Source organism: Hoplias malabaricus, chromosome 13 (assembly GCF_029633855.1).
Source record: "Hoplias malabaricus isolate fHopMal1 chromosome 13, fHopMal1.hap1, whole genome shotgun sequence".
Classification (NCBI taxonomy): Eukaryota; Metazoa; Chordata; class Actinopteri; order Characiformes; family Erythrinidae; genus Hoplias; species Hoplias malabaricus.
In genome coordinates this window covers 38,821,801-38,848,701 of record NC_089812.1, presented here as the reverse complement: position 1 = coordinate 38,848,701, position 26,901 = coordinate 38,821,801, and the positions used below count along the sequence as shown (strand labels likewise).

At 43.5% G+C, this 26,901-nt stretch overlaps 1 protein-coding gene and 1 long non-coding RNA gene across 2 annotated transcripts in view; one reads left to right on the top strand and one right to left on the bottom strand.

Moving 5' to 3' along the window:
- Window positions 1–8,176, top strand: part of LOC136664392 (uncharacterized) — an 88,119-nt gene extending 79,943 nt beyond the window's left edge. The window contains exons 4-5 of the long non-coding RNA XR_010795137.1: window positions 5,946–6,075; window positions 8,077–8,176. This is a non-coding gene — a long non-coding RNA (uncharacterized lncRNA). The remainder of the gene's footprint in view (window positions 1–5,945; window positions 6,076–8,076) is intronic.
- The window catches only part of usp43b (ubiquitin specific peptidase 43b), a 175,403-nt gene that overhangs the window by 59,073 nt on the left and 89,429 nt on the right, over window positions 1–26,901 (bottom strand). The window contains exons 5-8 of the mRNA XM_066641551.1: window positions 17,208–17,343; window positions 14,084–14,228; window positions 8,555–8,723; window positions 1,304–1,415 (exon numbers count right to left, since the gene is read on the bottom strand). Coding sequence (XP_066497648.1) covers window positions 1,304–1,415; window positions 8,555–8,723; window positions 14,084–14,228; window positions 17,208–17,343 — 562 coding nt within the window. The remainder of the gene's footprint in view (window positions 1–1,303; window positions 1,416–8,554; window positions 8,724–14,083; window positions 14,229–17,207; window positions 17,344–26,901) is intronic.

Sequence of the window (26,901 nt, the reverse complement as noted above, 5' to 3'; positions counted from 1 at the left end):
GTTGCAGACAGTGATGAGGGAGCGGTGAGTGCAGCAGCTTGGATGTTGTGGGACGTCACTCGTTTGAAAAAGACACAGCAGGACACATCGAAGCAGAAGAGTGCACTCGCTCTTGTTTTGTTTGATACATTTTAGTTGTGACGTTAGTTTGATGGAAAGAGAGAGGCACTCTTCGTCAACGTTTGTCACATACAGATTCATACATAGTACAACTATTGGTGAAATGCTTAGATAACGGCCTGCTAATGTAAAACAATAAATAAACATAATGCAGGACGTAGTAAACTGTATGTGAGATATTGTAGATGAATTGTGTCCTGTGTGAGAGGTGTGTGCGCTACAGTACGATTACATTTGTGGCTCTTTGATAGGACATTAAAGTGTTGTACCATGACATAACAACAGTCCTTAACTAAAGGCTTGAAAATACTGCATTAGATAATCCCTGTGCTGCAGAGTGGGTCATTCATATGGATACACCTTAATAAAATGGGAATGGTTGTTGATATTAACTTCCTGTTTGTGGCACATTAGTATATGGGAGGGGGGAAACTTTTCAAGATGGGTGGTGACCATGGCGGCCATTTTGAAGTCAGCCATTTTGGATCCAACTTTTGTTTTTTTAATGGGAAGAGGGTCATGTGACACATCGAACTTACTGGGAATTTCACAAGAAAAACAATGGTGTGCTTGGTTTTAACGTAACTTTATTCTTTCGTGAGTTATTTACAAGTTTCTGACCACTTATAAAATGTGTTCAAAGTGCTGCCCCATTGTGTTGATTGTCAATGCAACCCTCTTCTCCCACTCTTCACACACTGATAGCAACACCGCAGAAGAAATGCTAGCACAGGCTTCCAGTATTTGTAAAACACACCAAAATGGCCGACTTCAAAATGGTCGCCATGGTCACCACCCATCTTGAAAAGTTTCCCCCCTCCCATATACTAATGTACCACAAACAGGAAGTTAATATCACCAACCATTCCCATTTTATTAAGGTGTATCCATATAAATGGCCCACCCTGTAGTTGTCTGGGAAGAATTCATTATATTCAGCCAATGGAACATGGTTGAGGTTTGGTGCTGATGTTCCATGATTAGATCTGATTCACAAATACCACTCTAACTCATTGCAAAGTTATTGGATGGTGCTCTTTGACTCCAGAGAGCTGTTCCAGTGTTCCACAGCCCAATGCTTGGTAGATTTATACCCCACCAGCCCAGGCTTCATGAGCCCTGGTGACTTTAGGCTCATGTGCAACTTTATTTCAGAAAAAAAGCATTGGCTGTGTATTGTTACCTGTGGCTGCGCTCCGTTTATCATCAGGTAGTAAAGCTTGCTGAGGATACTCTGCTGCAGCTGGTCCCAGGACACTGCCCTGTCCTCACGCATCAGGAATGGAGGACCAAACCTGTGGAAGAAGAGGGGTTAAAATATGTATTTATGTGTCACCACTTAATTATACAGTGTTAGAAACACCTCCCTCAGCCTTGGTTGTGTACAATTACAGAACTAGTGTTCCCTCGTTTATTTTTGATAAACAAAAATCCGTGAAGTAGGGACGCTGTATTTATTTAAGTATTTATACACTATTCTGAGGCTTTATAAACCCTCCCCCACACATTTACACTACATAAACCTTCCCATTCCCTTAATAACCACTCGTTTCCAAGAGTAAATGTGCACTAGTTACTGTAATTCGTAATATTTCATGATTTACAGCATTCTTTATTGTTAGAATTAATATTTAAAATACATTTTTATACATTTTGGGATTTTTTAATGTAAAAATCATCAAATATATATATATTTTCCGCTGATCGAGTTCTGAAGAAAACCCGCCAAATAGCGAACATCAGCGATTTATTTTTCCCGTTAATATTTTATAAAATCCTGCGATGCACTGAAGCCGCGAAAGGTGAAGCGCGACGTAGCGAGGGACGACTGTATACAGTGCTATAAAATATCTTTCCTGCTATTTTTTTGTTTTGTCACAGTGGACAGCTTCTAACTGAAGTGAAAATGTAACAAAAAAAGAACAGCAGGTAGTATTTTTACTGTAAAATTACAGCATTAGAGTCACCGTAATGCTCCACTGACCAGTTATAAGGAGAACAGAGACACTGATACTCAGCACTGAAGAAACTGCACTTTGTAACTTTTGGAGGATAGGACGCCTAAGAGGAGAAAAAAGGACAAGGACATATACATCTCCAGGCTCTGGACATGACAGGGTCCACTCAGGGCAACTCCGTCATTCCTCCAGATGCATTAGAGCAGATTAACACTGAAGGAATTAGAGCTGAAGCTGCTCAGTTTATATCAACGCTGTCCCAGCAATCAGTGCCTCACCGCCCCTCCTGGAGCACATCGTTCAAACCTGCTGCTCCAGTCCTCCACACAACAGAGTTAAACCCAGCCATGTGGAGAGATGGTAACCAGGTCGTTATACAGGGGTTTGACGAGTCTGATGGCTCACACTCTCAGCTGCTGAAGCTGGATTCAGCTTCTAAACACTTTGATGTTCCTCTGCTCTGTTTGATTCTGACTTTGCCTCCAGGTAAAATCCAGGCTTTCCCTTCCACCCCATCACTGCACAAGCCTTTTTCTCTACGGCCATGCTCTCTCCTCTTCTTTCTCTTAATATTTACTCCCTTTCAATCTTTTTAATATTCCTCTTCTACTTTAATTATTTGCTTTTTTTACTTTACTCCTCCTCCTCCTCTTTTCTGTCTCTTTTCATTTTATTTCTGCCCCTCCACACTTTCCTTTCTGACACCTGTCTCTCTTGCCATAGATTTTCTTTTCCTTTCCTGTCGTTAATTAACAAACCATTATTTATACTACCTCTCTTTCTTTGTCACAACTGCAGAAACATCTGGAATCTAAAGGGAAACAGCACCTCAGGAAATGGAAACCCAACACTGTTTCTCTGTCTCACAGTATCTTCAGCGCTACGTCTGGACCTTTCTTATTTTAAAACATTCAAGGAGTTATTCCTGAGATGTCAAACAAAAGGTCGAAAAACAACTAAAGAAGAAACTATTGAACTGATTTCCGTTCCGGTGCCAGTGACTCAAAAGAGGGTGCAGTAGGATGCTTTCGACTGTCACCCATCTTTAGACGCATGGGTCACCTTCAAAACCTCTGAGAAGAAATGATCTTTAGTGTTTCATTTAGATCAGAAATTGAATTGTAAAAAAAGCAATTCAATTTTCTTTAAACAGCATAACGTTTACCAGCGAACGTACAGGAGATATTGTGTATTTCAGCTTCTGGAGGTTGGCAGTGAAAAAGCCGAGTCATGATCTGCTGCCCTTGTGAGCGCTGAGTCATTAGCGGGCTGTTAAAGTTTTCTGATTTAGGTTCAGAAAAGGTGAGAATGTGTGAAAGTGGCTCCAGGAGGAGGGGTAATAATGGTGTCTGGAGGGGAGGGAGAAGAAAGCCGGGCCTTCAATGCTGTAATTTCATGCGACTTCCTGCTGTCGTTAACCAAATCCAACCACAGAGTCCTCTGACTCTTTCCTTTAACACCCTCCCTCACAGCTGCTTCTGAAAGAAAGCCCATTCTGATGTGTTCTCCCGCTGTGTGAGCTCAGACAGCGATGCAGAAGAGAAGGGTTCATTCCCTGCCCGTGTAGGCACCCTGCACCAAAATATGTCCTTAATTAAGACTCCTAACAGTTCATGGCTGGTTCAGTCCCCAGTGATTCAAGGTCAGGTGTTTAAGAGGATGGTCCTGTTCTACACCCATCAATCAGTGCCATACTAGTCAGCATCTTCTCCTCCAAGTGTATTAAGGGGGAATAAGAGAAGGGGTGGGGGATTGGGTAAAACACATTACAAACAAAGAAATAAAAAAAGAAAAATGGAACGGGGGGTGGTAAAACGAAGAGAAGATCACATCATAAAACCTAATAACGGTTACTTGTTCCAGCCAGTGCTGTCTGGACTCATTGCTTACGAATATGATTCTGCATCAACTCTGTAATTTTGATTTGTTTGTACCAGGTTCCGAAGAGCGGGAGCCTAACGATGATATCACTAAAAATGAAAAATGGCCATCCGACTCCCAGGGGCTTCATAAAGAAGCAAATAACCCAGAGTGGGTCCAAATGAGTCTGTCGGCTCACACTGAGAGAGATTCATGGTCTGTAGTTATTCCTGGCTTTTAATGTCTTCTAAAATGCACGTTTTGGAACAGTCATGGTGCTGTTTTATAGTTATCTTATGTCAGATATGTCCATGCATAGATGGGTTTTGAGAGGAACCCGGGGTAAGGAAATCTTATCATAATCTATACATTTATAAACCTACAGAAGGAGAACTGGTCTATGTTCAAGACATGTTCCTCACATTGGCATTACAGTAATCCCTCGCTACTTCGCGGTTCATCTTTCACGGATTCGCTACGTCGTGGGTTTTTTCAGGGGGGCTTAAACGTGAAAGATGAATAGCCAAAAGTATTTTTTTTATTATTTACATGTATTAGACTAGGCCTGTAGGTAACACAATATATCATTTACAAATACAGTGGAACCTCTACTTACGAACTTGATCCGTTCCGTGACCCGGTTCGTAAGTGGAAAAGTTAGTTTCTCGAGTCAATTTTCCCCATTTAAAATAATGGAAAAGCAATTAATGCGTTCCAGCCCCCGCCCCGAAAGTCACCCTTTTTGCACTGATATATGTTTACAACACTCTCAAATTAGTAAAAAAATACATGTAGCGTCACTAAAAATAAAAGAGAAATACAGTGGAAACAGTAATAAAAAAGAAATAATAAAGTTGTAAGTGGTTACACATCGCTACATTGAAGACGTGACGACTGGCTGGAGGAGTAACACAGGCACTGGCTGTATGACGGGGGGTGGGGGGTGGGTGGAATAACGGAGAGTAGGCGGTGAATGTGGGGAGACGAAGCGTAGATACGGCTTAACTTAGCACGAATTTCGATGTCTGCTGTTTACACTACTGCTAAATTGCTAAAGCTACAATGTGCTAATCTTAAAAGCTCACTCAAGTCTGGGGGGCGCTGGGAGATTCGCCTATTGGGGTCAGTGGACATTTCCAGCTCCGGCTCGGAGGAGGCTTGGGTTCGGTTCTAGAGTCGTGGTTCGTTGGTGGAGGCAAAAAATATTCAAATGCCCGGTTCGTATCTTGGGAAGTTCGTTAGTAGAGGTTCCACTGTATTTTTTACGTACAGTACGTGTGCTGTTCATGTCCACATCCGAGTGAAATTTACTGACGCTAAATCACAGCTTAGGAATGACTCTATTAAAGAAACTAGAATATCACATGTAGTTCCAGCTGAAAAACATTACAGAAGACTGTTTAATGCAAAGAGTGGGTTGTTAACAGTAACAGGGAGGGGTTTAAAAGTCCAAATACTCGTTAAATTCATAACAAAAAATAGCTTTCCTCTACTTCGTGGAAATTTGTTTTTGGCGTGTGGTCCCGGAACGCATCCCCGAGGTAAAAACGAGGAATCGCTGTAGTGCCAGTGTCTTCAAACGTCTACAAAATGAACACGTTAATGTAGATTTGAAAGGGCTGCTCATACAAACGGTTCTGTTCCCCATACGGCTTCATCGCATTATCTACATTGTCACATCCTTTTGTAACATAAGCTTGCACTATGCTAAAAATATGCCAGTAAACATTTGGCAAAACCGTTTAAATGTCTTGAATAAACAGCGATCCATTATTATTCAATAATAGAAAAATGATTAAGTGCATTTTTTTGGGAAACTACTTATTTTTGTTCATTTTGACAAAAACAGAATGGTGGTGGACCTGTGAGAAAAGGCCAGAGAACGTTTAACTTCCTCCACAAACCAACGTTTCCCACACATCTTCACCATCCGATTGATCTGCATAAGAATTCTTGTCTTTTTCCACACACTCTCTCTCTTTCTGTCTCGTTTTCTGTTGATGGCAGGCGTAGGAGGAACTCACAGGGGACTCTCTTGATCTCTGGGTGACTGCCACTGACGGAGGTCTATCTGATGGATCACTCTGCTGTGTCAAATGTCTGTGGAAAACTATTGAAAGCTGGAGTCGGAACTGAGGTGAAAGTCTGCTGATCCAAATTCAGGATTTTTGCCTAAGGCTGGGGACTTTTGTTGCATCAGTGAATCTCTGACAATACATGACTTTGTTTCTGAATTGTTGACTTTAGCCTAGTGCTGGGGATTTATCACACATCAGTACAAGACTACAGATATAAACAGAGTGGCAGTTTATTGATTATACTTACTGCAGCTACACTGATCGACTAATTGATCAGGCACTCTTACATCTGTTCATAAGCACAACAGCTCTGAAATGCACCACTGTATGTCTGCAGCAGACTAGATATTTTGAGTGGTGCACCATTCTCAGTAGAGTAACACCAAAATGGAAGTGGTAAAAAAGTTTTTCCTGTGAGGTACATTATTTTTTATGACGGTACAATGGGATGTGCATGACTAATCAATTAACTGATTAATCCAGAAAGGTTTGAAAATCAGGACGATCACTTATCAGTCACACTTGTTATCAAAGGTCTCTTGATTGAAACAGAACAAGATGGGGAACTAGAAACCGTCGGCTTTGAAAGTGGTTCTAGTGAAGGACAGAAACCCTGAAAAAGCCAGTTAGCAGCGTCTTCCATCAGTCAAAAATATGCATCCATAGCTGTGAGAACCAGAACTGTTTTACTGAGTGGAAGCGGCCCTCGGGGGGATTCGGTATATCATCATTGTCCAATGAAAAACATTGATTTTTAGTTTACTACATCATTTGAACATAGCAGCTGTCCTTCACATTTATGTGAGAATGTCATAATCAATGGACCAATAGAAATGGACCAAAAAGACCTAATATTAATAAATAACAAAATCTTTTCACTTCCATTGAAAGTTAAAGGCTAAGCAGCACTTAATGGACCTCCATGAATATTCCACATTATTGTAGTTACTGACAGATATAAGTATGAATTAAAATGAAAATAGCAGCTTAATTTACTTTAAAACTGACAATTTTATTAAATTGATGGAAAAACCTGAGCTCTCTACGGAAATTCTTGAATGCAGCCGTGACGTCACTGGTGGACAACAGCTGAACAACGCCGCGGTAAAACACCGTTATGACTGACTGTTATGACAGTATCTAGCTAAATAACCAACATTATTCATGACAATAGCCTAGCAATAAGCTAAACTCAAATGTAGAGGTACCGTTATTCTTATAAATGTGATCGAAGTCGAACTCGAATTCATCCGACACTATAAACCTCCGTAATGCAGCTACGTAGCCGAGTATAATCTGAGCCACCGAGTTTAGCGAGTCAAGCTAACGTTAACTAACACCAACTAAAACAGGCGAAGTGAGTGTCCTTACCCTGTTTACCTCCATGTTACAGAGGCTCTTGAACACCTTTCGTTGGTGTCCTTACATGCCCATATTGTTGGAAAAGCGCCAGTGAAATGAGCTACAGATAACGGAGTGAGCGGAGGGTCCTTTCCAAAGTGCCCGTTTAAAGTGGACAAATGTAGTCCATTTTCTGGATGTTTTGGGATCTTTGGGCCATTTGTTCACAGATGTCCCACTGTACATTGAATGATTGCAGCCAAAAACAACACACCTTTTCGTCATTTTGCATTAAATTAAGTGCAGCTTCTAGAGTTGTTGTCCACCATCTACGTCACAGGCAAGACGCCTACTAGAGTTTCCCAACACCGCTGGGGGGGACCAACGGTCTTTTAAACCTTATTCCTTCAATTAGTAAGAAATAACATGTTTTCTGACTCTCAATAAACACAAGTTAGGAACTCAAACTCCACTGTATTTATCTGTTTGACACGTTCATAGAGCTGCTGCTTAGACTTTAAAGAGATTTTTTTCATCTATAAAATTACTAAATGGAGATGCACGTTTTTCATAGGACAGTGACTGTATGCAGGGTCCGGCCAATATAATGTTGTACTATAAACCTTAGTAAATGTTGAACTGACTTGCAGAACAATTCACATGGGACTTTAAATATATTTCACAATAACTAACAACAACTCGTCACTGATTGTCCACAGTGAGATGTTCCAGGCTTTTCTTAAAGCAATCATCCACAAAGAAAAGTGTAAGAAGACTTCCCCCACAGCTGCTGAATCTGCTTCATAACTATGTCACTGAATATATAGAGCCTAATAAAAAAAACACATATGAATAGTTAATCACAAGTGCATACTACATTTTTCCTATCACAGACAATGTGTAGGAGCGAGTAGGTGGAACAGTGATGAGCAATAGTCAGGAGGTAAATCTTGAGGAGGTAGGTGTGAGACACCAAGACAGAATCATGGTAAAAAGAGCAAGGAAGCCAAGAAAACTGCCTGTGGCTACACGGCTACTCACTCGAAATGCATACAGCCATTGGAAAAACAAGGTGGGCACATCCTAGTGAGCTGTAAAACTAAAAATGAGCTGTGTAGCACTGTCTGTACCCAGTTTATATCAGTTTTGGCATGTATGAAATGCACAGGCCTCGTCAATCCTCTCTAGATTTCTCACCTCATCGCCTGCTGACCTGCTCCAGCTGCATTACACACCAGCAGCAGTATCTTCACTGGGCCTGCTCCCTGGTTGAGGAACTCAGATGACAGTGCTCCAGATGCAGCTAGTCGTTGAGCCTCTGGCCCAGAGGAGGAGTATGGTGAGGAGGGGAGGCTGTGGTGGTACCCTGAGACAGGAGAGAAGATCAGATGTTAGTGAAAGAGCTGGAACAGCAATCCTCAAACATTTTTAACCTAAGGCTCGTTTTGTGGATATTCTGCCCCTGGCCCCATCAGATGCCATCCACCTCCCTGTCATTAGAATTACTTAAAGAAGAAATAGCATTCCACTCCAGAACCTCTGCCATTTTATTAGGTTGCTTTGTTTTTCTGCTGAAGTATTGAATTATGATGGGTTAGCGAGTATATTCATTCATTATCTGTAACCGCTTATCCAGTTCAGGGTCACGGTGGGTCCAAAGCCTGGAGGGGGCGCCAGTCCTTCACAGGGCAACGCTCACACCCTCACACCTACGGACACTTTTGAGTCACCAATCCACATACCAACGTGTGTTTTTGGACTGTGGGAGGAGACCAGAGCACCCGGAGGAAACCCACACAGACACAGGGAGAACACACCACACTCCTCACAGACAGTCACCCGGAGGAAACCCACACAGACACAGGGAGAACACACCACACTCCTCACAGACAGTCACCCAGAGGAAACCCACGCAGACACAGGGAGAATACACCACACTCCTCACAGACAGTCACCCGGAGGAAACTCACGCAGACACAGAAAGAAAACACCACACTCCTCACAGACAGTCACCCGGAGGAAACCCACGCAGACACAGAGAGAACACACCACACTCCTCACAGACAGTCACCCGGAGGAAACCCACACAGACACAGAGAGAACACACCACACTCCTCACAGACAGTCACCCAGAGGAAACCCACGCAGGCACAGGGAGAACACACCACAGTGTGAGAACAAGGAAATCATGCAGCTGAAAAATATGTTGATGTACCAGTAGCTTTTAAATTGGATAACGGCATTGTTTGGACAGAACTATTTTTTTTCCACCCCTCACTACTGTGAGGACATAAGCAAGTCAAAGGCGTGTAGAAATATGGAAGCAACAAAGCAATAAAGTCAACATTTGTTTCTCTAAAAATAAATGTGTACAGCTACCCGACAAATCCCTGGAATTATTCAGTTGAGATTTGTTGCTATAAAACTTATTACAGTTTATAATATTATCATGATACTGAATAAAAAAACTAGAGCACAGCAGCTATCCAAGTGCAAGACTGACCAATATCACACTTAATCACCAGAGAAAACATGACTAGTGTAGAAAGCCCTGTGAAGCAATGATACAAAAGTTAAGGACTAATAATAATAAATAGAATGGACAAGGAGGTAGCAGGGCAGAGACATCGTGATGCTGCTGCCTATAGAGTATTGAAGTTGTGTGGTCAGCCATGGCCTGGTGGTTAGGGAACTGGGCGTGTAACCAGAGGGTTGCTGGTTCTATCCTGAGAGCCGACAGGTCATGACTGAAGTGAAGGCACCTAAACCCCAACTGCTCCCTGAGTGCCATGGCTAGGGCTGCCCACCACATTGGGCATTTGTCCTCACTCTGTGTGTGTGTGTGTGTTTCACTGCCCAGGCTGGGTTAAATGTGGAGAAAAGATTCCTCTGTGTGCAAGCACAGTGCCAATAAAGTGATTCAAATTCTGATTCAGGGGCGGCACGGTGTGTGGCGCAGTCATAAAGCTCCAGGGTCCTGGAGGTTGTGGGCTCTATTCCCACTCCGGGTGACTGTCTGTGAGGAGTGTGGTGTGTTCTCCCTGTGTCTGCGTGGGTTTCCTCCAGGTGCTCCGGTTTCCTCCCACGATCCAAAAACACACGGTAGGTGGATTGGCGACTCAAAAGTGTCCGTTGGTGTGATTGAATGTGTCTGTGTGTGTCGCCCTGTGAAGGACTGGCGCCCCCTCCAGGGTGTGTTACTGCCTTCCGCCCAATGATTCCAGGTAGGCTCTGGACCCACCGCGACCCTGAACTGGATAAGGGTTACAGATAATGAATGAATGAATGAATAATTCTGATTCACTGGTTTGTTTGCCATGTTCCTAATATGGCCATGATGCCAATATAGAATGAAAAAACAACTTCAGTGGTTAATAATATTGCTAAGAAAATTATGGATTTAAAAACATCATGAAATTCCTGATTTTAAATATAGTTTTGATTTTGTACAAACCACAAACCACTCCCCTGAAACACGGCCTATAAAGAAAACAAACACTATTTCTGTATTTGATTTACTGATTACTGCCATTAAGATACAAAGAGTATTTCAAGGAATATAACAAATGTTTTTTTATGACAATTTACCTGCTCCAGTTTTAACAGTGTGCTTTATATCTGAGGAGTCCAGTCATAAACATAGAAATCTAACCTCTGTATTGGAGGGATTTCCACATTGCACTAGTACAGTAAGTCTTGATATTCTGTACTACACATCATCTTTGATCGCAGCTTTAATGAAGATATAGCACTGGACAGTATGCAGACTCATCCTCATTCAGTATCTCGCCATTACTTTCACCCACACTGAGTGACCCAAAACCTGATTTTCACTTTAATTCCCCAACAGCTGAGTGAGAACTCTGCAGTGCTCAGCATGTGTGAGTGAGACCAACAGTGTAAGGGTCTGCCAAAAGCTGCCAGATTCTTAATTAAACACCTCTGTTCCTTGTAGAGGTGTCCCGCATCCTTGCCCCAAAATGCACTGGTCAAAAAAACATCAGCTAAATCCTCACTGACTTCACACAGAGGGCAGCAGCTGCTTGGAGACAGCAAGGCTTTTAATATGGAAAAGGTCCCTTATTACACCCCAAACAAACTGAAATCAGAGAAAGGGCACCATCAGTGTGCGGAGAAAAACAGAATACTGACACTGAATCAGCTACAATTACTGTGCCATTACCGTATACACACACAATTTAGTGTACAATGTTTGCGATCTGTGTTCCCCTTCAACAATGTCGTTATAGCACACTGCACTTTATCTGACTTACATCACCCATAATGTGTCCTATGACTGGTCAATTCCACGTTCTCCCTTCCCTGATATTTAGTACAGGGGGTCCTCGACTTACGACGTTGATCCGTTCCTACGTCGCGTCGTAAACCAATTTTCGGTGTAAGTCGGAACATACTGTACGTAAATAACATACTGTAAGCACTTATCCTATCCTAACGCCTATCCTCCTCGGTCCCGAGCGGCGTAACCGTGTATTCTTCCGCCGCGCCGCGCACACCAAACACGAAGTTCACGTTACGACGTTTACAACGCAAAACCACTTGCGTTGAAACAAGGCTTTATACAGTAAATGGGAGATGTGTCGTATCCACGAAACATCGTAACTCAGGACTGACGTAACACGAGGACCTCCTGTATTTTGCTATTGTCTTGCGTTATTGTTCCTTGGCTTGCATTGTTGCACGTCTTGCGTTTTTCCTACTTGTCTTGCGCTATTGCAGATGTTTGAACTCATGCACTCACACTATTCTTGTGCGAGTTATTTTTTTGTAGCATCTTGGACCTGGAGATGTTCAAGGTGCTGGAAATGTTTCATTTGCACACACAGTATATATCTGAAATAAAAATAATATTAAGTTTTTTAATATTTATTGTTTTGTTTACAAACCTTCCTTAAATTCATTCCTTTTTCTGTGACCCTTATCCAGTTCAGGGTCGCGGTGGGTCCAGAGCCTACCTGGAATCATTGGGCGCAAGGCGGGAATACACCCTGGAGGGGGCGCCAGTCCTTCACAGGGCAACACACACACACTCACACATTCACTAACACCTACAGACACGTTTAAGTCACCAATCCACCTACCAACGTGTGTTTTTGGAGCATGGGAGGAAACCGGAGCACACCCACGTAGACACAGAGAGAACACACCACACTCCTCACAGACAGTCACCCGGAGGAAACCCACGCAGACACAGGGAGAACACACCACACTCCTCTCAGACAGTCACCCGGAGGAAACCCACGTGGACACAGAGAGAACACACCACACTCCTCACAGACAGTCACCTGGAGGAAACCCACGCAGACACGGGGAGAACACACCACACTCCTCACAGACAGTCACCCGGAGGAAACCCACACAGACACAGAGAGAACACACCACACTCCTCACAGACAGTCACCTGGAGGAAACCCACACAGACACAGGGAGAACACACCACACTCCTCACAGACAGTCACCCGGAGGAAACCCACACAGACACAGGGAGAACACACCACACTCCTCACAGACAGTCACCTGGAGGAAACCCACACAGACACAGGGAGAACACACCACACTCCTCACAGACAGTCACCCGGAGGAAACCCACGTGGACACAGAGAGAACACACCACACTCCTCACAGACAGTCACCTGGAGGAAACCCACGCAGACACGGGGAGAACACACCACACTCCTCACAGACAGTCACCCGGAGGAAACCCACACAGACACAGGGAGAACACACCACACTCCTCACAGACAGTCACCCGGAGGAAACCCACACAGACACAGGGAGAACACACCACACTCCTCACAGACAGTCACCCGGAGGAAACCCACACAGACACAGGGAGAACACACCACACTCCTCACAGACAGTCACCCGGAGCGGGAATTGAACCCACAACCTCCAGGTCCATGGAGCTGTGTGACTGCGACACCTACCTGCTGCACCACCGTGCCGCCCGAACAAATAACTAATTTAAAACCAATTGAAGACACAAAACCTGAAGAAAGCTGCTAAAATGTAATGGGAGAGAAAACCACAGCGGAGGAAGACGTAAGTCAGGTGCAAGAACAACTCTGTGTCTGCAGTCGTACTTGTATTCGTAAGAGCTAAGGGCTCACAGCATTGATCAGAGTCCAGAGACCATGTTACCATCATATTAATGTTCACCAGGTCACTGCGACATGGAGGAGGAATAATACATCTACAACACACCTCACTACTTTTAGATTGAAATTAAATGCAGCGGACGAACAGCCAACATTAGTCTCGCGTCAGCTTCGGATCCCATCAATAGATATTTACATTTACAGATCCATCAGTGGTGGAGGGGGAAGACAGTCCCGATCCCGGAATAAGATTCCAGCTGCTGTCAGTGCAGCTCCATTCAGTGCAGGTCAAATGTTAATACTTAAAGAAGCTTCTCTCGAAGAGTTGGTCCTATCAACCATCCAGAGGTTACAATGCTGCTCTCCACTATTTTATATAAATATTGTTGCCCTGTCTTGAATCTAAGTGCTCAAAACATGGTCCTAGCACTTTTTTTCTATTAAATATACGGTTTAAATAATTCGCACATCATTATTACATTCTGTTTTCATTTACATTACACACCGCATCCTGCAACTTTTCTGGAAACGGGGTTCAAAACCAGTTCAGGTGCAGGAACATTCAGAAAGAGTGTGTTGTGGTAGAACACAATGTTTTTACAGTTACCTGATATTCGAGTAGACCCTCCCCTGATATAAAGGGGCGGGGCTTGAAAGGCATATATGATGTCACTCTCTGCAATGCTGGTCAAGTCGTCCTCATCAAAGAAAGAGCGCTGGAAGCCAGTCGAGTAAATTTCAGTGAAAATCACCTGCAGAGGAACAGAAAGAGTAGAAAAAGAGAAATACCAGTGAAGTCTTTACTCTTGATTTCTCTCGAAATTCAGAAGAGATGTGTGTCACTGCTCCTTTTGGATCTGTATAATTTCATTTTGTAAATTACAAAATAGGGAAATTAACAAATAAAGATTGTCCGACGTGCTGCTGTAACAGCTTCAACTCTTCCAAGTAGATGCTAGGCCATCTCTGTGAGGATTTGATGGCAAGTACATCAGCGACGTTAGGTGCTACAAATGCCATGCTAATTCATCCCAAATGTTTTAGGTGTTTTGATGCTACACAGCCGGGTTCGGGGGGTATTTACACTGTCCTCGCTGAGCACCATATTGTATTTGCATTGTTAGTGATGAATAGTGTTGGTGAATATTTTTAAGCATGTGTTAATACGTCACATTAAGATGTTAAAACTTTTATAGAGCTCCTAAATCTAATGTTCATTTTACTGAGCTATTCCAATAGCGCCATCAATAATCACTACATTCCTCATCGGTCTCCGCATTGTTTCCTTGGTCACACAGAGCTGCAGCAGTGAGGGCTACTGCACTGAAGTGAACTCCAAACTAAAATGATTTACCTCCTCAATAAGCCACAGTTGGAGAGGAATAAACACAGTGAGACCGGGAGACTGCCGAAGAGAGAGAACGTAATGCCACATTATTCCTCGTCCAATTCACGCTATTCCAGGGCAGCTCTGCATTTTCCGCAATCTCTTCCTATACACATGCCCTCTTTGCCCCTGCATCTCCTTCTCACATTCTCAGAATCCCATTAGCGTCCACTGTGTCACACCTTGTGTGTGAATATCAGCGGCATGCTGTGGAGAACCTACCTTACTTCAGAGCTCAGAGCTGAGCAGTGCCAGTCACACGCAATAATACCTTATCTTCTTCCAGTGTCTGGCCTCAGCTGTACTACAGGACTGTGAAAAACCCGGAGACTAACCTTCCTTTAATTTACAGCCAAAACGGGTATTAAGTACAGGTTATTCATTTATTTCCATTTCACCCTGCGCTATTTTGAGAGAGCTCCTTACAAATATTCTGTGTTAAGGCCTATTCACACCTAGCACCATTTATTCACACAAAAATACAGAGGCGTTCTTTAACAGAGTGGAACCTTCACACCGAGTCCGATTGTTTGCCTCTACACAACAACACGGGGGTTCAGCACTGTTTCCAAAGGTCACTGGGGGAGGTTGTGTGTTTCTCCTGTCATTAAAAAGAATTCTATTCACTTTAACCGTCGCATTTTAGTCAGCAGCCCGTTGATTGTTTTTTTGCTACGAACAAGACGAGCTCTTCAGTTGCCATCTTCCCGCTCATTTGTTTGGTCTACAACCATGACAACAGCGCTCTGATTGGTTCGTCTGTATCTTAACACATCCATAAAACGCAGGAAATAAAACCGCCGCAGCGTCTCAGTTCGTCTGTCAGACCTGGTGTGAAAGACACCATCTGTTTGTTTTCAAAACGTAATGTGTGTGTTTTTCGTCCATAAGAATCTCACTCTGTGAAAAGACCTTTAGATGTTGGTTGCCTTTTTTTCAACGATGATAAGGTCAGGGACCTGGGGTGGCTAGTCCACTTTTCTAAAAAAAACAAAAAAAAAAACAAAAAAAACACCTGCATTTTCTTTGTTTTATTTGCAGAGTTCATTAGTTTGCGTCTATTTACATTTCTCAGATTCCTGTCCCTCAGACGTGTAATAATTCCTGCTGGGTGCAGGTTTGGTCATCCACTGGACTCACGTTTGTTTGGTGTCCCATGTTCTATATATTTTTTTCAAACCATTGTCTCAGACATTGCAGCTCACAGGACAATGTTGGTCGGCTGTTTTTCCTCGGTGGACTGCTACTGCTGACTCTGGTCTACTATCACCACCAGAATATTAGTAATAATATCACTCCAGTGTTGAGAATGATCCACCAACCAAATTATACCTGTCCTGTGGTGGTCGTTTGGGGATCCTGACCACTGAAGAACAGGGTTAAAGGCGGCTGACAATGCAGAACTACAAAATGCTTCAGTATGGTCAGTGTAGCTGATAATCTGGACAATGGTCATTTTAAGGTTTTGACTGACCAAGTATATGTACAGGGTGGGCCATTTATATGGATACACCTTAATAAAATGGGAATGGTTGTTGATATTAACTTCCTGTTTGTGGTACATTAGTATATGGGAGGGGGGAAACTTTTCAAGATGGGTGGTGACCGTGGCGGCCATTTTGATGTCAGCCATTTTGGATCCAACTTTTGTTTTTTCAATGGAAAGAGGGTCATGTGACACATCAAACTTATTGGGGATTTCACAAGGTATGTTTTTAATGTAACTTTATTCTATTCTTTCACGAGTTATTTACAAGTTTCTGACCACTTATAAAATGTGTTCAAAGTGCTGCCCATTGTGTTGATTGTCAATGCAACCCTCTTCTCCCACTCTTCACACACTGATAGCAACACCACAGGAGAAATGCTAGCACAGGCTTCCAGTATCCGTAGTTTTTCTTGTGAAACTCCCAATAAATTTGATGTGTCACATGACCCACTTCCCATTGAAAAAACAAAAGTTGGATCCAAAATGGTTGACTTCAAAATGGTCACCATGGTCACCACCCATCTTGAAAAGTTTCCCCCCTCCCATATACTAATGTGCCACAAACAGGAAGTTAATATCACCAACCATTCCCACTTTATTAAGGTGTATCCATATAAATGGCCCACCCTGTAGATTCAGTTGTATGCAAACGTTTGTGGTAGCCCATCAAATAACATAATAAATGAAAATGTACAAACAGTCTAAAGAGAACTCAGTGGTGCCTATTGTATATTTATTCACTGGATTAACACAAAATCATAGAATTCTATACACAGTATAGTGTTTTCTTTTACTTGGAACATCAGCAAAACACATGACCTTTCCTTGTGTATTATGTATGGTGTGAATGATCACCTGGTCAGGTGAAAGCTTGCCCTCGTCTGCTACCATCCTGCGAAGGCAAGCCAGGGAACCAAACAGAGGAACAGCCAGGCCCACTCTCAGGTACCTCTGCCCTTTATTGCTGAACACCAGAGTCACACACACTGGCCTGAAATAACACACAAACACACACACAGAAAAACAGAAGACAGTCATAAAAGGCACAAAGTGTTAAAACTCTAACCCCTGTATCACAGTCCAAGGGTTTTTTTTTTGGTGAAATCAAGAATGTCATGAATAAGTCAATGCATTTATCATTAATAATACACCATTAAAGTTACTTTATATGTGTAAAAATAATGGAATCTATACCCTATGCATCTTTAAGCAGGATACTGTACTTGGCTCTGACCTTTTCACCTCTGAAACTGAAAAGGCATCTGCTGACGAGGCCAGAGAGAGGCAACAAAGTGGTTTTAGCCAGGACAACAGCCATAAACTGTATCTGCTTAAAAGATATCTGCCTGCTGCAAGGACTATGAATAAACAATGAGTTGCTGAGAATAACTGGGTGAGTTTTGAGCGTGTGGTGAAGAGTGCACGCTGCTCACATGCCCTCGTTTAAGGTTAGTCAGAGGGTTCACAATGCATTTTCCTTGCTTAATTTTAAGAATCGTATCATCCATTCTAGTGTAATGGGGATCTTTTATTCAGGTGTGGGCTGATAAAATGTTAATTCCATTTATGACTTTTTCCAGCCTGTGGACAATAGAGGCCTCATTTTGTGCAGAGATTAGAGTTGAACATTTACACTGAATATATACTTCACTGAAAAATGTCAGGGCTAGAGAGGTATTAATTCCCATTTGTATTGGTCCATTCATTCATTCATTATCTGTAATCCTGATCCAGTTCAGGGTCGCGGTGGGTCCAGAGCCTACCTGGAATCATTGGGCGCAAGGCGGGAATACACCCTGGAGGGGGCGCCAGTCCTTCACAGGGCAACAAACACACACACACATTCACTCACACACTCACACCTACGGACACTTTTGAGTCGCCATTCCACCTACCAACGTGTGTTTTTGGACTGTGGGAGGAAACCGGAGCACCCGGAGGACACCCACACGGACACAGAGAGAACACACCACACTCCTCACAGACAGTCACCCAGAGGAAACCCATGCAGACACAGAGAGAACACACCACACTCCTCACAGACAGTCACCCGGAGGAAACCCACGCAGACACAGGGAGAACACACCACATTCCTCACAGACAGTCACCCAGAGGAAACCTACGCAGACAAAGGGAGAACACGCCACACTCCTCACACATAGTCACCGGGAGGAGACCCACGCAGACACAGAGAGAACACACCACACTCCTCACAGACAGTGACAGTATGCTCTGGAATATTTGGACACTGCTCTGTTTTGTGAAAGAGAAGGTCATTGTGTGCAGCACGGTGTAGTGCACTTTACTTTGCACAATTTCTGTAATTTTACAGTAAGTTAAAATACTTTTACTAAAACAGCACTGTTGATTTACTGATTATTCGGTGCTGTGCAATCCATATAAATTTACTCTAGAATGTTTAATAATGCTAAACTGTATATCGACGAGGTTCTACTGATATCTAAGCTGCTGAAAAGTAGTGTAGAGTAAAGGGACATCTAACCCCCACTCAACTTTATTCAGTTTTGAGGATGTAATGAATTTCTATACAGAAATATAACTATCATATTGTGTAAACAAAACCCTTCAGACATACAATTAACCTGAGAGAAATCCATTACACACAATGGGCTAATCTCACCCACCAACAAACGGAGCAGGATGGCATTTAATCAGTCCTCATCGGCCGTGGGAAGTGTTCCTAATGTTCTCTTTGGCTGTGGGAAATGCTCCTAATGCTGACTAATGACTCGTTTTCTCCACTGGAGGAAAAAAAAAAACAGATCTACTTACTAAAGAAACTACAACTGGAAGAACAGGCCAGAGGATCCACTATGTTTGCGTGCAGCTGTGTATCGTGTTCCCCCTATTGGGAAGCCATTGGAGCAGAGTAATAACAGAGTATCAGGTTATCAATAGAGAGGTATAGATTAGAGCAGGGCATGCGTTCTGTGATTTGGTAAATCATTTAGAAAATGGTAACACAGAACTTATTAATTTACTATAAACCACATACAAATGAAATAAACAGGCTTTTTCTGGAAAGTTTAGTGCTTGGCAACAATTAAATCTAATGTCGTAGGTGAGTTTAAATAACACTGAGAGACTCATCACTACAACAATTCTTTTCTAAATAAATACATCTTCAGAATTAAATACTAGAAAGGCACTAGAAAAGTAAATAATATTTAATTTACATTACAGTTTTCCACTTTGGGAAGCTTAACTGTTGCATACCTTTATAACACGGTTATTTAATAATACATCAGTGAAGGCATGAAACCGTGAACACTCAAACAACCTCCCGAATCGTTTGAATTATTACCTAAACACTCATTTTTCTGGCTGAGTGACTGTTCTCGATGATTGGAATCCTGATGTATATGGATCCTTTAATAACCTAATGGTCAAAGGTTTGTTGGCTGAGGTGCTGCTGTATTAATGGTCTGTCCCAAACACTAGCACGTTACATTGTTATCACAGAATTGTCTGCATTTCAAAATGGAATATAAATTATATGTAATTTCTCCAAACTGTGTTCATTGTGCTTAATGGGATTGTGGTCAGTATTCAGTAAAGTCCCCACCCAGTTTTACACCTTACATTAAATATAGCTGTAATCACTAAATAGTAATTAAACAACATCTGATTATTTATTTATTTATTTATTTGATTACTGCCCTTAAACCACTGTTTCACAAATGACATGGATGACATCAGTAGACTAAAGCAAAACATAAGCCACTTTATATTGTACATTTATGAATTTAATCAAGGGTGGGGCCTGGAGGTTGTGGGTTCGATTCCCGCTCCGGGTGACTGTCTGTGAGGAGTGTGGTGTGTTCTCCCTGTGTCTGCGTGGGTTTCCTCCCGGTGACTGTCTGTGAGGAGTGTGGTGTGTTCTCCCTGTGTCTGCGTGGGTTTCCTCCGGGTGACTGTCTTTGAGGAGAGGGGTGTGTTCTCCCTGTGTCTGCGTGGATTTCCTCCGGGTGACTGTCTGTGAGGAGAGGGGTGTGTTCTCCCTGTGTCTGCGTGGGTTTCCTCCGGGTGACTGTCTGTGAGGAATGTGGTGTGTTCTCCCTGTGTCTGTGTGGGTTTCCTCCGGGTGCTCCGGTTTCCTCCCACAGTCCAAAAACAAACGTTGGTAGGTGGATTGGCGACTCAAAAGTATCCGTAGGTGTGAGTGAATATGTGTGTTGCCCTGTGAAGGACTGGCGCCCCCTCCAGGGTGTATTCCCACCTTGCGCCCAATGATTCCAGGTAGGCTCTGGACCCACCGCGACCCTGAACTGGATAAAGGTTACAGATAATGAATGAATGAATTTAATCAACAACTAGTCACAGAGACTTCAGCAAAAACTCTCTAGAAACTACAGAATCTCACTAAATGGCAGAGCACCAAACTTGTTGCAGTTTTTCTAAGTCGATGCTTTATGTTGTGTTTATGTGAAAAATGTGTTGGGGCTGTTGCTGTTTGTTTTGAATGAGACTTTGTGTCTGTTTATAGTTTGCTTCTATGTTTCGTCAACTTACATCATTTACTTCATTCAGCTCCCAAATCAAACCGGGGCTTGTCTTTCGCTGTGATATAACTGTGAGAAACATTTAAACGTACTGAGAGTTTATTTGTTGGAATTAACACAGCTGACTGGGCCCTGTTTGTAACGCTAACAATTTTTCCAGACTTGGCCTCCATTTCAAATCCCTACAAAGTGCACTAGGTGAGTTATAAACTCTGGGCTCATGCATCCATTTACAGTGAATTTGTTTGGGGAAAAAACCTCTTGAAGGGAACTGAAAAATAATAAAGTATTACAGTTCATATATATATAAGAACACAAAAGGCTGGGAAATGTAAAGCTTGTTCGTCTACGCAATACCTTTCTTCACTATAATGCATGTGTGGACTGAAGAGAGCCAAAATGAAAGCAGGTATAGACTGCTTTAATATCATGATATGAATGTGTAAGGTTTATCTTTGAGTGTGTGAAAGGTCCAAAGCAATAACAGATATGAGTCAGTGGTGAGTGTGTTTCAGTTTTTACACATCAGAGCTAAAGTTTCAAACACTACATTTACAGCAATGAGAACAATGTAAACAGTAATTGTAGGTATTGCTTACGAGCCCTGCCCCCTACAGTTTCTGACTGAAGGGAACATCTGAACACTGGGAAGAAAACTGGGCGAAAGGAGGGATGGATGACGGCTGAGGAAAAGCACTTAACCTCCAACCAACTCTTATTTTGTGTGTGTGTGTGTTTGAGATGGACAGCAACGAGTGCCAGACACACCCTGGTACCATAATGAGTGGTGTGTGTGTGTGTGTGTGAGAGGAAGGAAGAGTCAGCCTGTCCCTGACACCCCTCAGGCAGGAATCCGAAGGAACCACTAAATCAGCTTCTCTAATTTCCACACTGTCCTCCCTACTCCAGCTTCCCGCACAAACCTGTCTCATTTACACTAACAATACTCCCGAAAAAAAGGGTAAAAAAGGAGCTGCTGATGAATCATTAGAACATTTCTCATTAATTTAGAAACAGTTCTTTAGAACAGAAGGTCAAACACACTCTCATATGCTTTAGTATGTCATTAATATGTCAAACCTCAAGCTTGTTTGTAGAGAATATTCCTAGGACATGTTGATGCCGGTCTAGAATGATAAACTTTGCTGAACAAATAAGTCCAAGGTTGTTTAGTTTAACACGATTCCACAGCTACTGCAGTGTACTTCAATAATCTACACAAACCTATTATAGCAGGTTTAAACAATAGATCTTTAAGAAATTAAGAAACTGAAGTGCCATATTCACTGTGAGGAGTGTGGTGTGTTCTCTCTGTGTCTGCGTGGGTTTCCTCCGGGTGACTGTCTGTGAGGAGTGTGGTGTGTTCTCTCTGTGTCTGCGTGGGTTTCCTCCGGGTGACTGTCTGTGAGGAGTGTGGTGTGTTCTCCCTGTGTCTGCGTGGGTTTCCTCCGGGTGACTGTCTGTGAGGAGTCTGGTGTGTTCTCCCTGTGTCTGCGTGGGTTTCCTCCGGGTGACTGTCTGTGAGGAGTGTGGTGTATTCTCCCTTTGTCTGCGTGGGTTTCCTCCGGGTGACTGTCTGTGAGGAGTGTGGTGTGTTCTCCCTGTGTCTGTGTGGGCTTCCTCCAGGTGACTGTCTGTGAGGAGTGTGGTGTGTTCTCCCTGTGTCTGCGTGGGTTTCCTCCGGGTGACTGTCTGTGAGGAGTGTGGTGTGTTCTCCCTTTGTCTGCGTGGGTTTCCTCCGGGTGACTGTCTGTGAGGAGTGTGGTGTGTTCTCCCTTTGTCTGCGTGGGTTTCCTCCGGGTGACTGTCTGTGAGGAGTGTGGTGTGTTCTCCCTTTGTCTGCGTGGGTTTCCTCCGGGTGACTGTCTGTGAGGAGTGTGGTGTGTTCTCTCTGTGTCTGCGTGGGTTTCCTCCGGGTGACTGTCTGTGAGGAGTGTGGTGTGTTCTCCCTGTGTCTGCGTGGGTTTCCTCCGGGTGACTGTCTGTGAGGAGTGTGGTGTGTTCTCCCTGTGTCTGCGTGGGTTTCCTCCGGGTGACTGTCTGTGAGGAGTCTGGTGTGTTCTCCCTGTGTCTGCGTGGGTTTCCTCCGGGTGACTGTCTGTGAGGAGTGTGGTGTGTTCTCCCTGTGTCTGCGTGGGTTTCCTCCGGGTGACTGTCTGTGAGGAGTGTGGTGTGTTCTCCCTGTGTCTGTGTGGGTTTCCTCCGGGTGACTGTCTGTGAGGAGTGTGGTGTGTTCTCCCTTTGTCTGCGTGGGTTTCCTCCGGGTGACTGTCTGTGAGGAGTGTGGTGTGTTCTCCCTGTGTCTCTGTGGGTTTCCTCCAGGTGACTGTCTGTGAGGAGTGTGGTGTGTTCTCCCTGTGTCTGCGTGGGTTTCCTCCGGGTGACTGTCTGTGAGGAGTGTGGTGTGTTCTCCCTTTGTCTGCGTGGGTTTCCTCCGGGTGACTGTCTGTGAGGAGTGTGGCGTGTTCTCCCTGTGTCTGCGTGGGTTTCCTCCGGGTGCTCCGGTTTCCTCCCACAGTCCAAAAACACACGTTGGTAGGTGGATTGGTGACTCAAAAGTGTCCGTAGGTGTGAATGTGTGAGTGTGTGTTGCCCTGTGAAGGACTGGCGCCCCCTCCAGGGTGTATTCCTGCCTTGCGCCCAATGATTCCAGGTAGGCTCTGGACCCACCGCGACCCTGAACTGGATAAGAGTTACAGATAATGAATGAATGAACGAATGAATGAAGTGCCATATTCAGTGTTTATAAAAAGCAGCAACACACCGTGAAATGGTTGATTCCATTCTCTAAGCTCCACTGACCATACAGGAGCACTTTGTAATTCTACAATTACAGATTGTAGTCCACACATTGCTGTGCATCCCTTATTCACCCCCTTTCCCCCTGTTCTTCAGCGCTGAGGACCCCCACAGAGCAGGTGTGATGTGGTAGTGGATCATTCTCAGAGCTGCAATGACACTGACGTGGTGCTGCTGTGTTAGTGTGTCTCGTGCTTGTACCACTGGATCAAACATAGCAGTGCTGCTAGAGTTTTTAACCCAATCCGTGTCACTGCTGGATTGAGAACAGTCCAACAACTAAAAATATCCAGCCAAAGGCATCCTGCAGGTTTCCAGTGAGCACTGATGAAGGACCAGAGGAAGATCAGCACAAACTGTGCAGCAACAGATGAGCTACGGTCTCTGACTTTGCATCTGCCATAAATAAACCGTTTCTGGTACCATTTTAGCCAGAAACAAACCCAAACTCAAACTCAATGTCCAATCCATTTAACCCCTTGCACATAATGCTTAGCCCTAACCCTCCATTTTGCCTGTCTCAATTCTTGTTGGGATAAACGAGTAAAGCCTAATTTTAGAGCAACATTGACCTTAGTAGAACCACACATTAAACAGAGGGTTATGAATGCCTTTTGAATCACAGGCAAAAAACTGCAAATATAAGTATTTTCTGCCTTAAGAATTATGATAACCATTGTGTTATCTTTGTTTAATATAGTTTCAATGTATAACGGCACTTTGTAACAAGCATTAAACGTCACTTGTAGTATGCTGATATACAGGGTGGGCCATTTATGTGGATACACCTTAATAAAGTGGGAATGGTTGGTGACATTAACTTCCTGTTTGTGGCACATTAGTATATGGGAGGGGGGAAACTTTTCAAGATGGGTGGTGACCATGGCGGCCATTTTTATCCAACTTTTGTGTTTTCAGTGGGAAGAGGGTCATGTGACACATCAAACTTAATTGGAATTTCACAAGAAAAACAATGGTGTGCTTGGTTTTAACGTAACCTTATTCTTTCGTGAGTTTCTGACCACTTATGAAATGTGTTCAAAGTTCTGCCCATGCGTTGGATTGTCAATGCAACCCTCTAAATGATAAAGCAGTTTCGTTCTAGCACCTGAGGCTACTGCAAAATTTATGGTGGAACTGGAAGGTCCAAACAAAAAGCTGCTGAATAAGAAGTGAACACAGATGAGTTAAGGTCAAGGGTCAGTGATGATATATGCTATAGCTATAGTCAAGCAACAGTCCTCTGATATCACTGCAGACTGGCGGAGCGGCATGAAAGAGCACAGCTTGGTATTGCAGCTTTTATTTTTGTATTTGTGTAACGTATCAGGCTCTTCGAGGGTCGGGAAGTTATTAACCACAACCCCTTGTAACTCTGCTCAGAGGGGCAAGGTGACACTCAAATGTTCCAAGGGAAATCCCAGTATTCAGTGTCTAACAGAAAGCCTTGTCCCTGTAACAGTGAAACTTTGTTTGTTTGGAGTACACACACATATACTGTGGGCCAGTAGGTCTGCACCCATGTGTGTATCTGTGAATATTGAAAGGGTGTATGTGTACAAGGGTTTGTTTACAGATATGAATGGCCTACTCCTCATAAATGTCAGGATTTCCCCTGTAGGCAAAGGCAGAGTGCTGGTGTGCCACAGGGTTCCAGTGTGAATACAGTATTGTTTCTGATTTAGGAGGAGCTGTTTCCACTCTAGGCCTCAGCCAGTTCAGCCTATTGTCTGAGGGTAAGCGTGGAGTTCTGCCCTGTTCTCCTGGACCACCTGTCTACAGAGGGAGCCCCATAAACAAATACTTCCTGTGCCTCTGCATATTGTTTTAAAAAAATGAAAAGAGGATATGATGATATGATGATATGCTAAACTTTTGACCTGTTCATTGAGCTGTGCCTCTCACATTCATCTACTGCTCTGTACCGGCCAGGCCCAGTTATTTATACGTAAGTTCATTATACGTTGTACAACAATCAGATAATACATCTACAGCACAAACAATTCCCCTGTTGTGGCCTAATGGGTAGAGGACCAGCTTGGTACCGGAAGGTTGCCCGTTCAATTCCCAGGACCGGCGGGAACATCCACGGCTGAAGTGCCCTTGAGCAAGGCACTGAACCCCCAACTGCTCCCTGGACACCGGGGATGGCTGCCCCTTGCTCTGGGTGTGTGTCCACAGCCCCAGTGCACTAGTGTGTGTGTGCATTCACTGCCACACAGCTGTGTTAAATGCAGAAGACACATTTTGTTTTACATTGTACAATGACAAATAATTGCTCATTAAGATTAAATTCCTCATGAGAGAAAGAACCCAGGAGTCTCCTCATCAGTTTTAGTGGAGATCTCAGTCAAGTCTCAGGTTAAACTCATTTGTTGATATAATAACCTCATGTGGGTTGCACGGTGGTGCAGCATGTAGTGTCACTGTCACACAGCTCCCTTGAGGCCTAGTGTTGAAGGTGTAACCCTCTGGGGTCGAAGAACGCGGCGGCGTGCCAACTACGACCATTCGCCATGTTTCTATTTATATGTTAGCGATAACACAGCGCAGAAATACAGTTCAAACACTCGGTGAATGTGCAGAAACTACTCTTTAGATCACGTTATCACGACTGTACGTGATACTGTTCATCTCGAGTTACGAGCCTCCTCTGCCTCTCGCAGTTTTTCAGGGTTAGAGACAGATTATCTCTTCAGAAAATGCTGTAGGTCACATGGGCCTCTCTTAACGAGAGAGCTGAGATTGTTCTGAACGTTTTGATATAAAACATGTGGGCGATATAATATAATACAAGTGCTTGTATTATGTGAGGAGTTTGGTGTGTTCTCCCTGTGTCTGTGTGGGTTTCCTCCAGGTGCTCCTGTTTCTTTCCACAGCCCAAAAGCACAATTTGACAGGTGGAATGGCTGCGCAAAATGTCTGTATGTGTGAATGTGTGAGTGAATAATGCCTTGTGATGGACTGAATGACCTCCAACTCCAATTGACCTCCAACTCCAACACAAAGGGCCTTTTCAGATTTGATGCTGTGAGTAACGTTTGTGATCATTATCTGGGCTAGAAGTATCTCTTGTCTCTGTTGGTCTAATGCTATTTGTCCTTAGGAAAACCACCATTGTGCGTCCTTAACCATCAACAAGCAACATCTGTGCAATAAAAAAGTCCCCTCTGCGAGTGCTTCTAAAGGCTATGAACAATTATCACTGGACAAACAACTAAGGACTA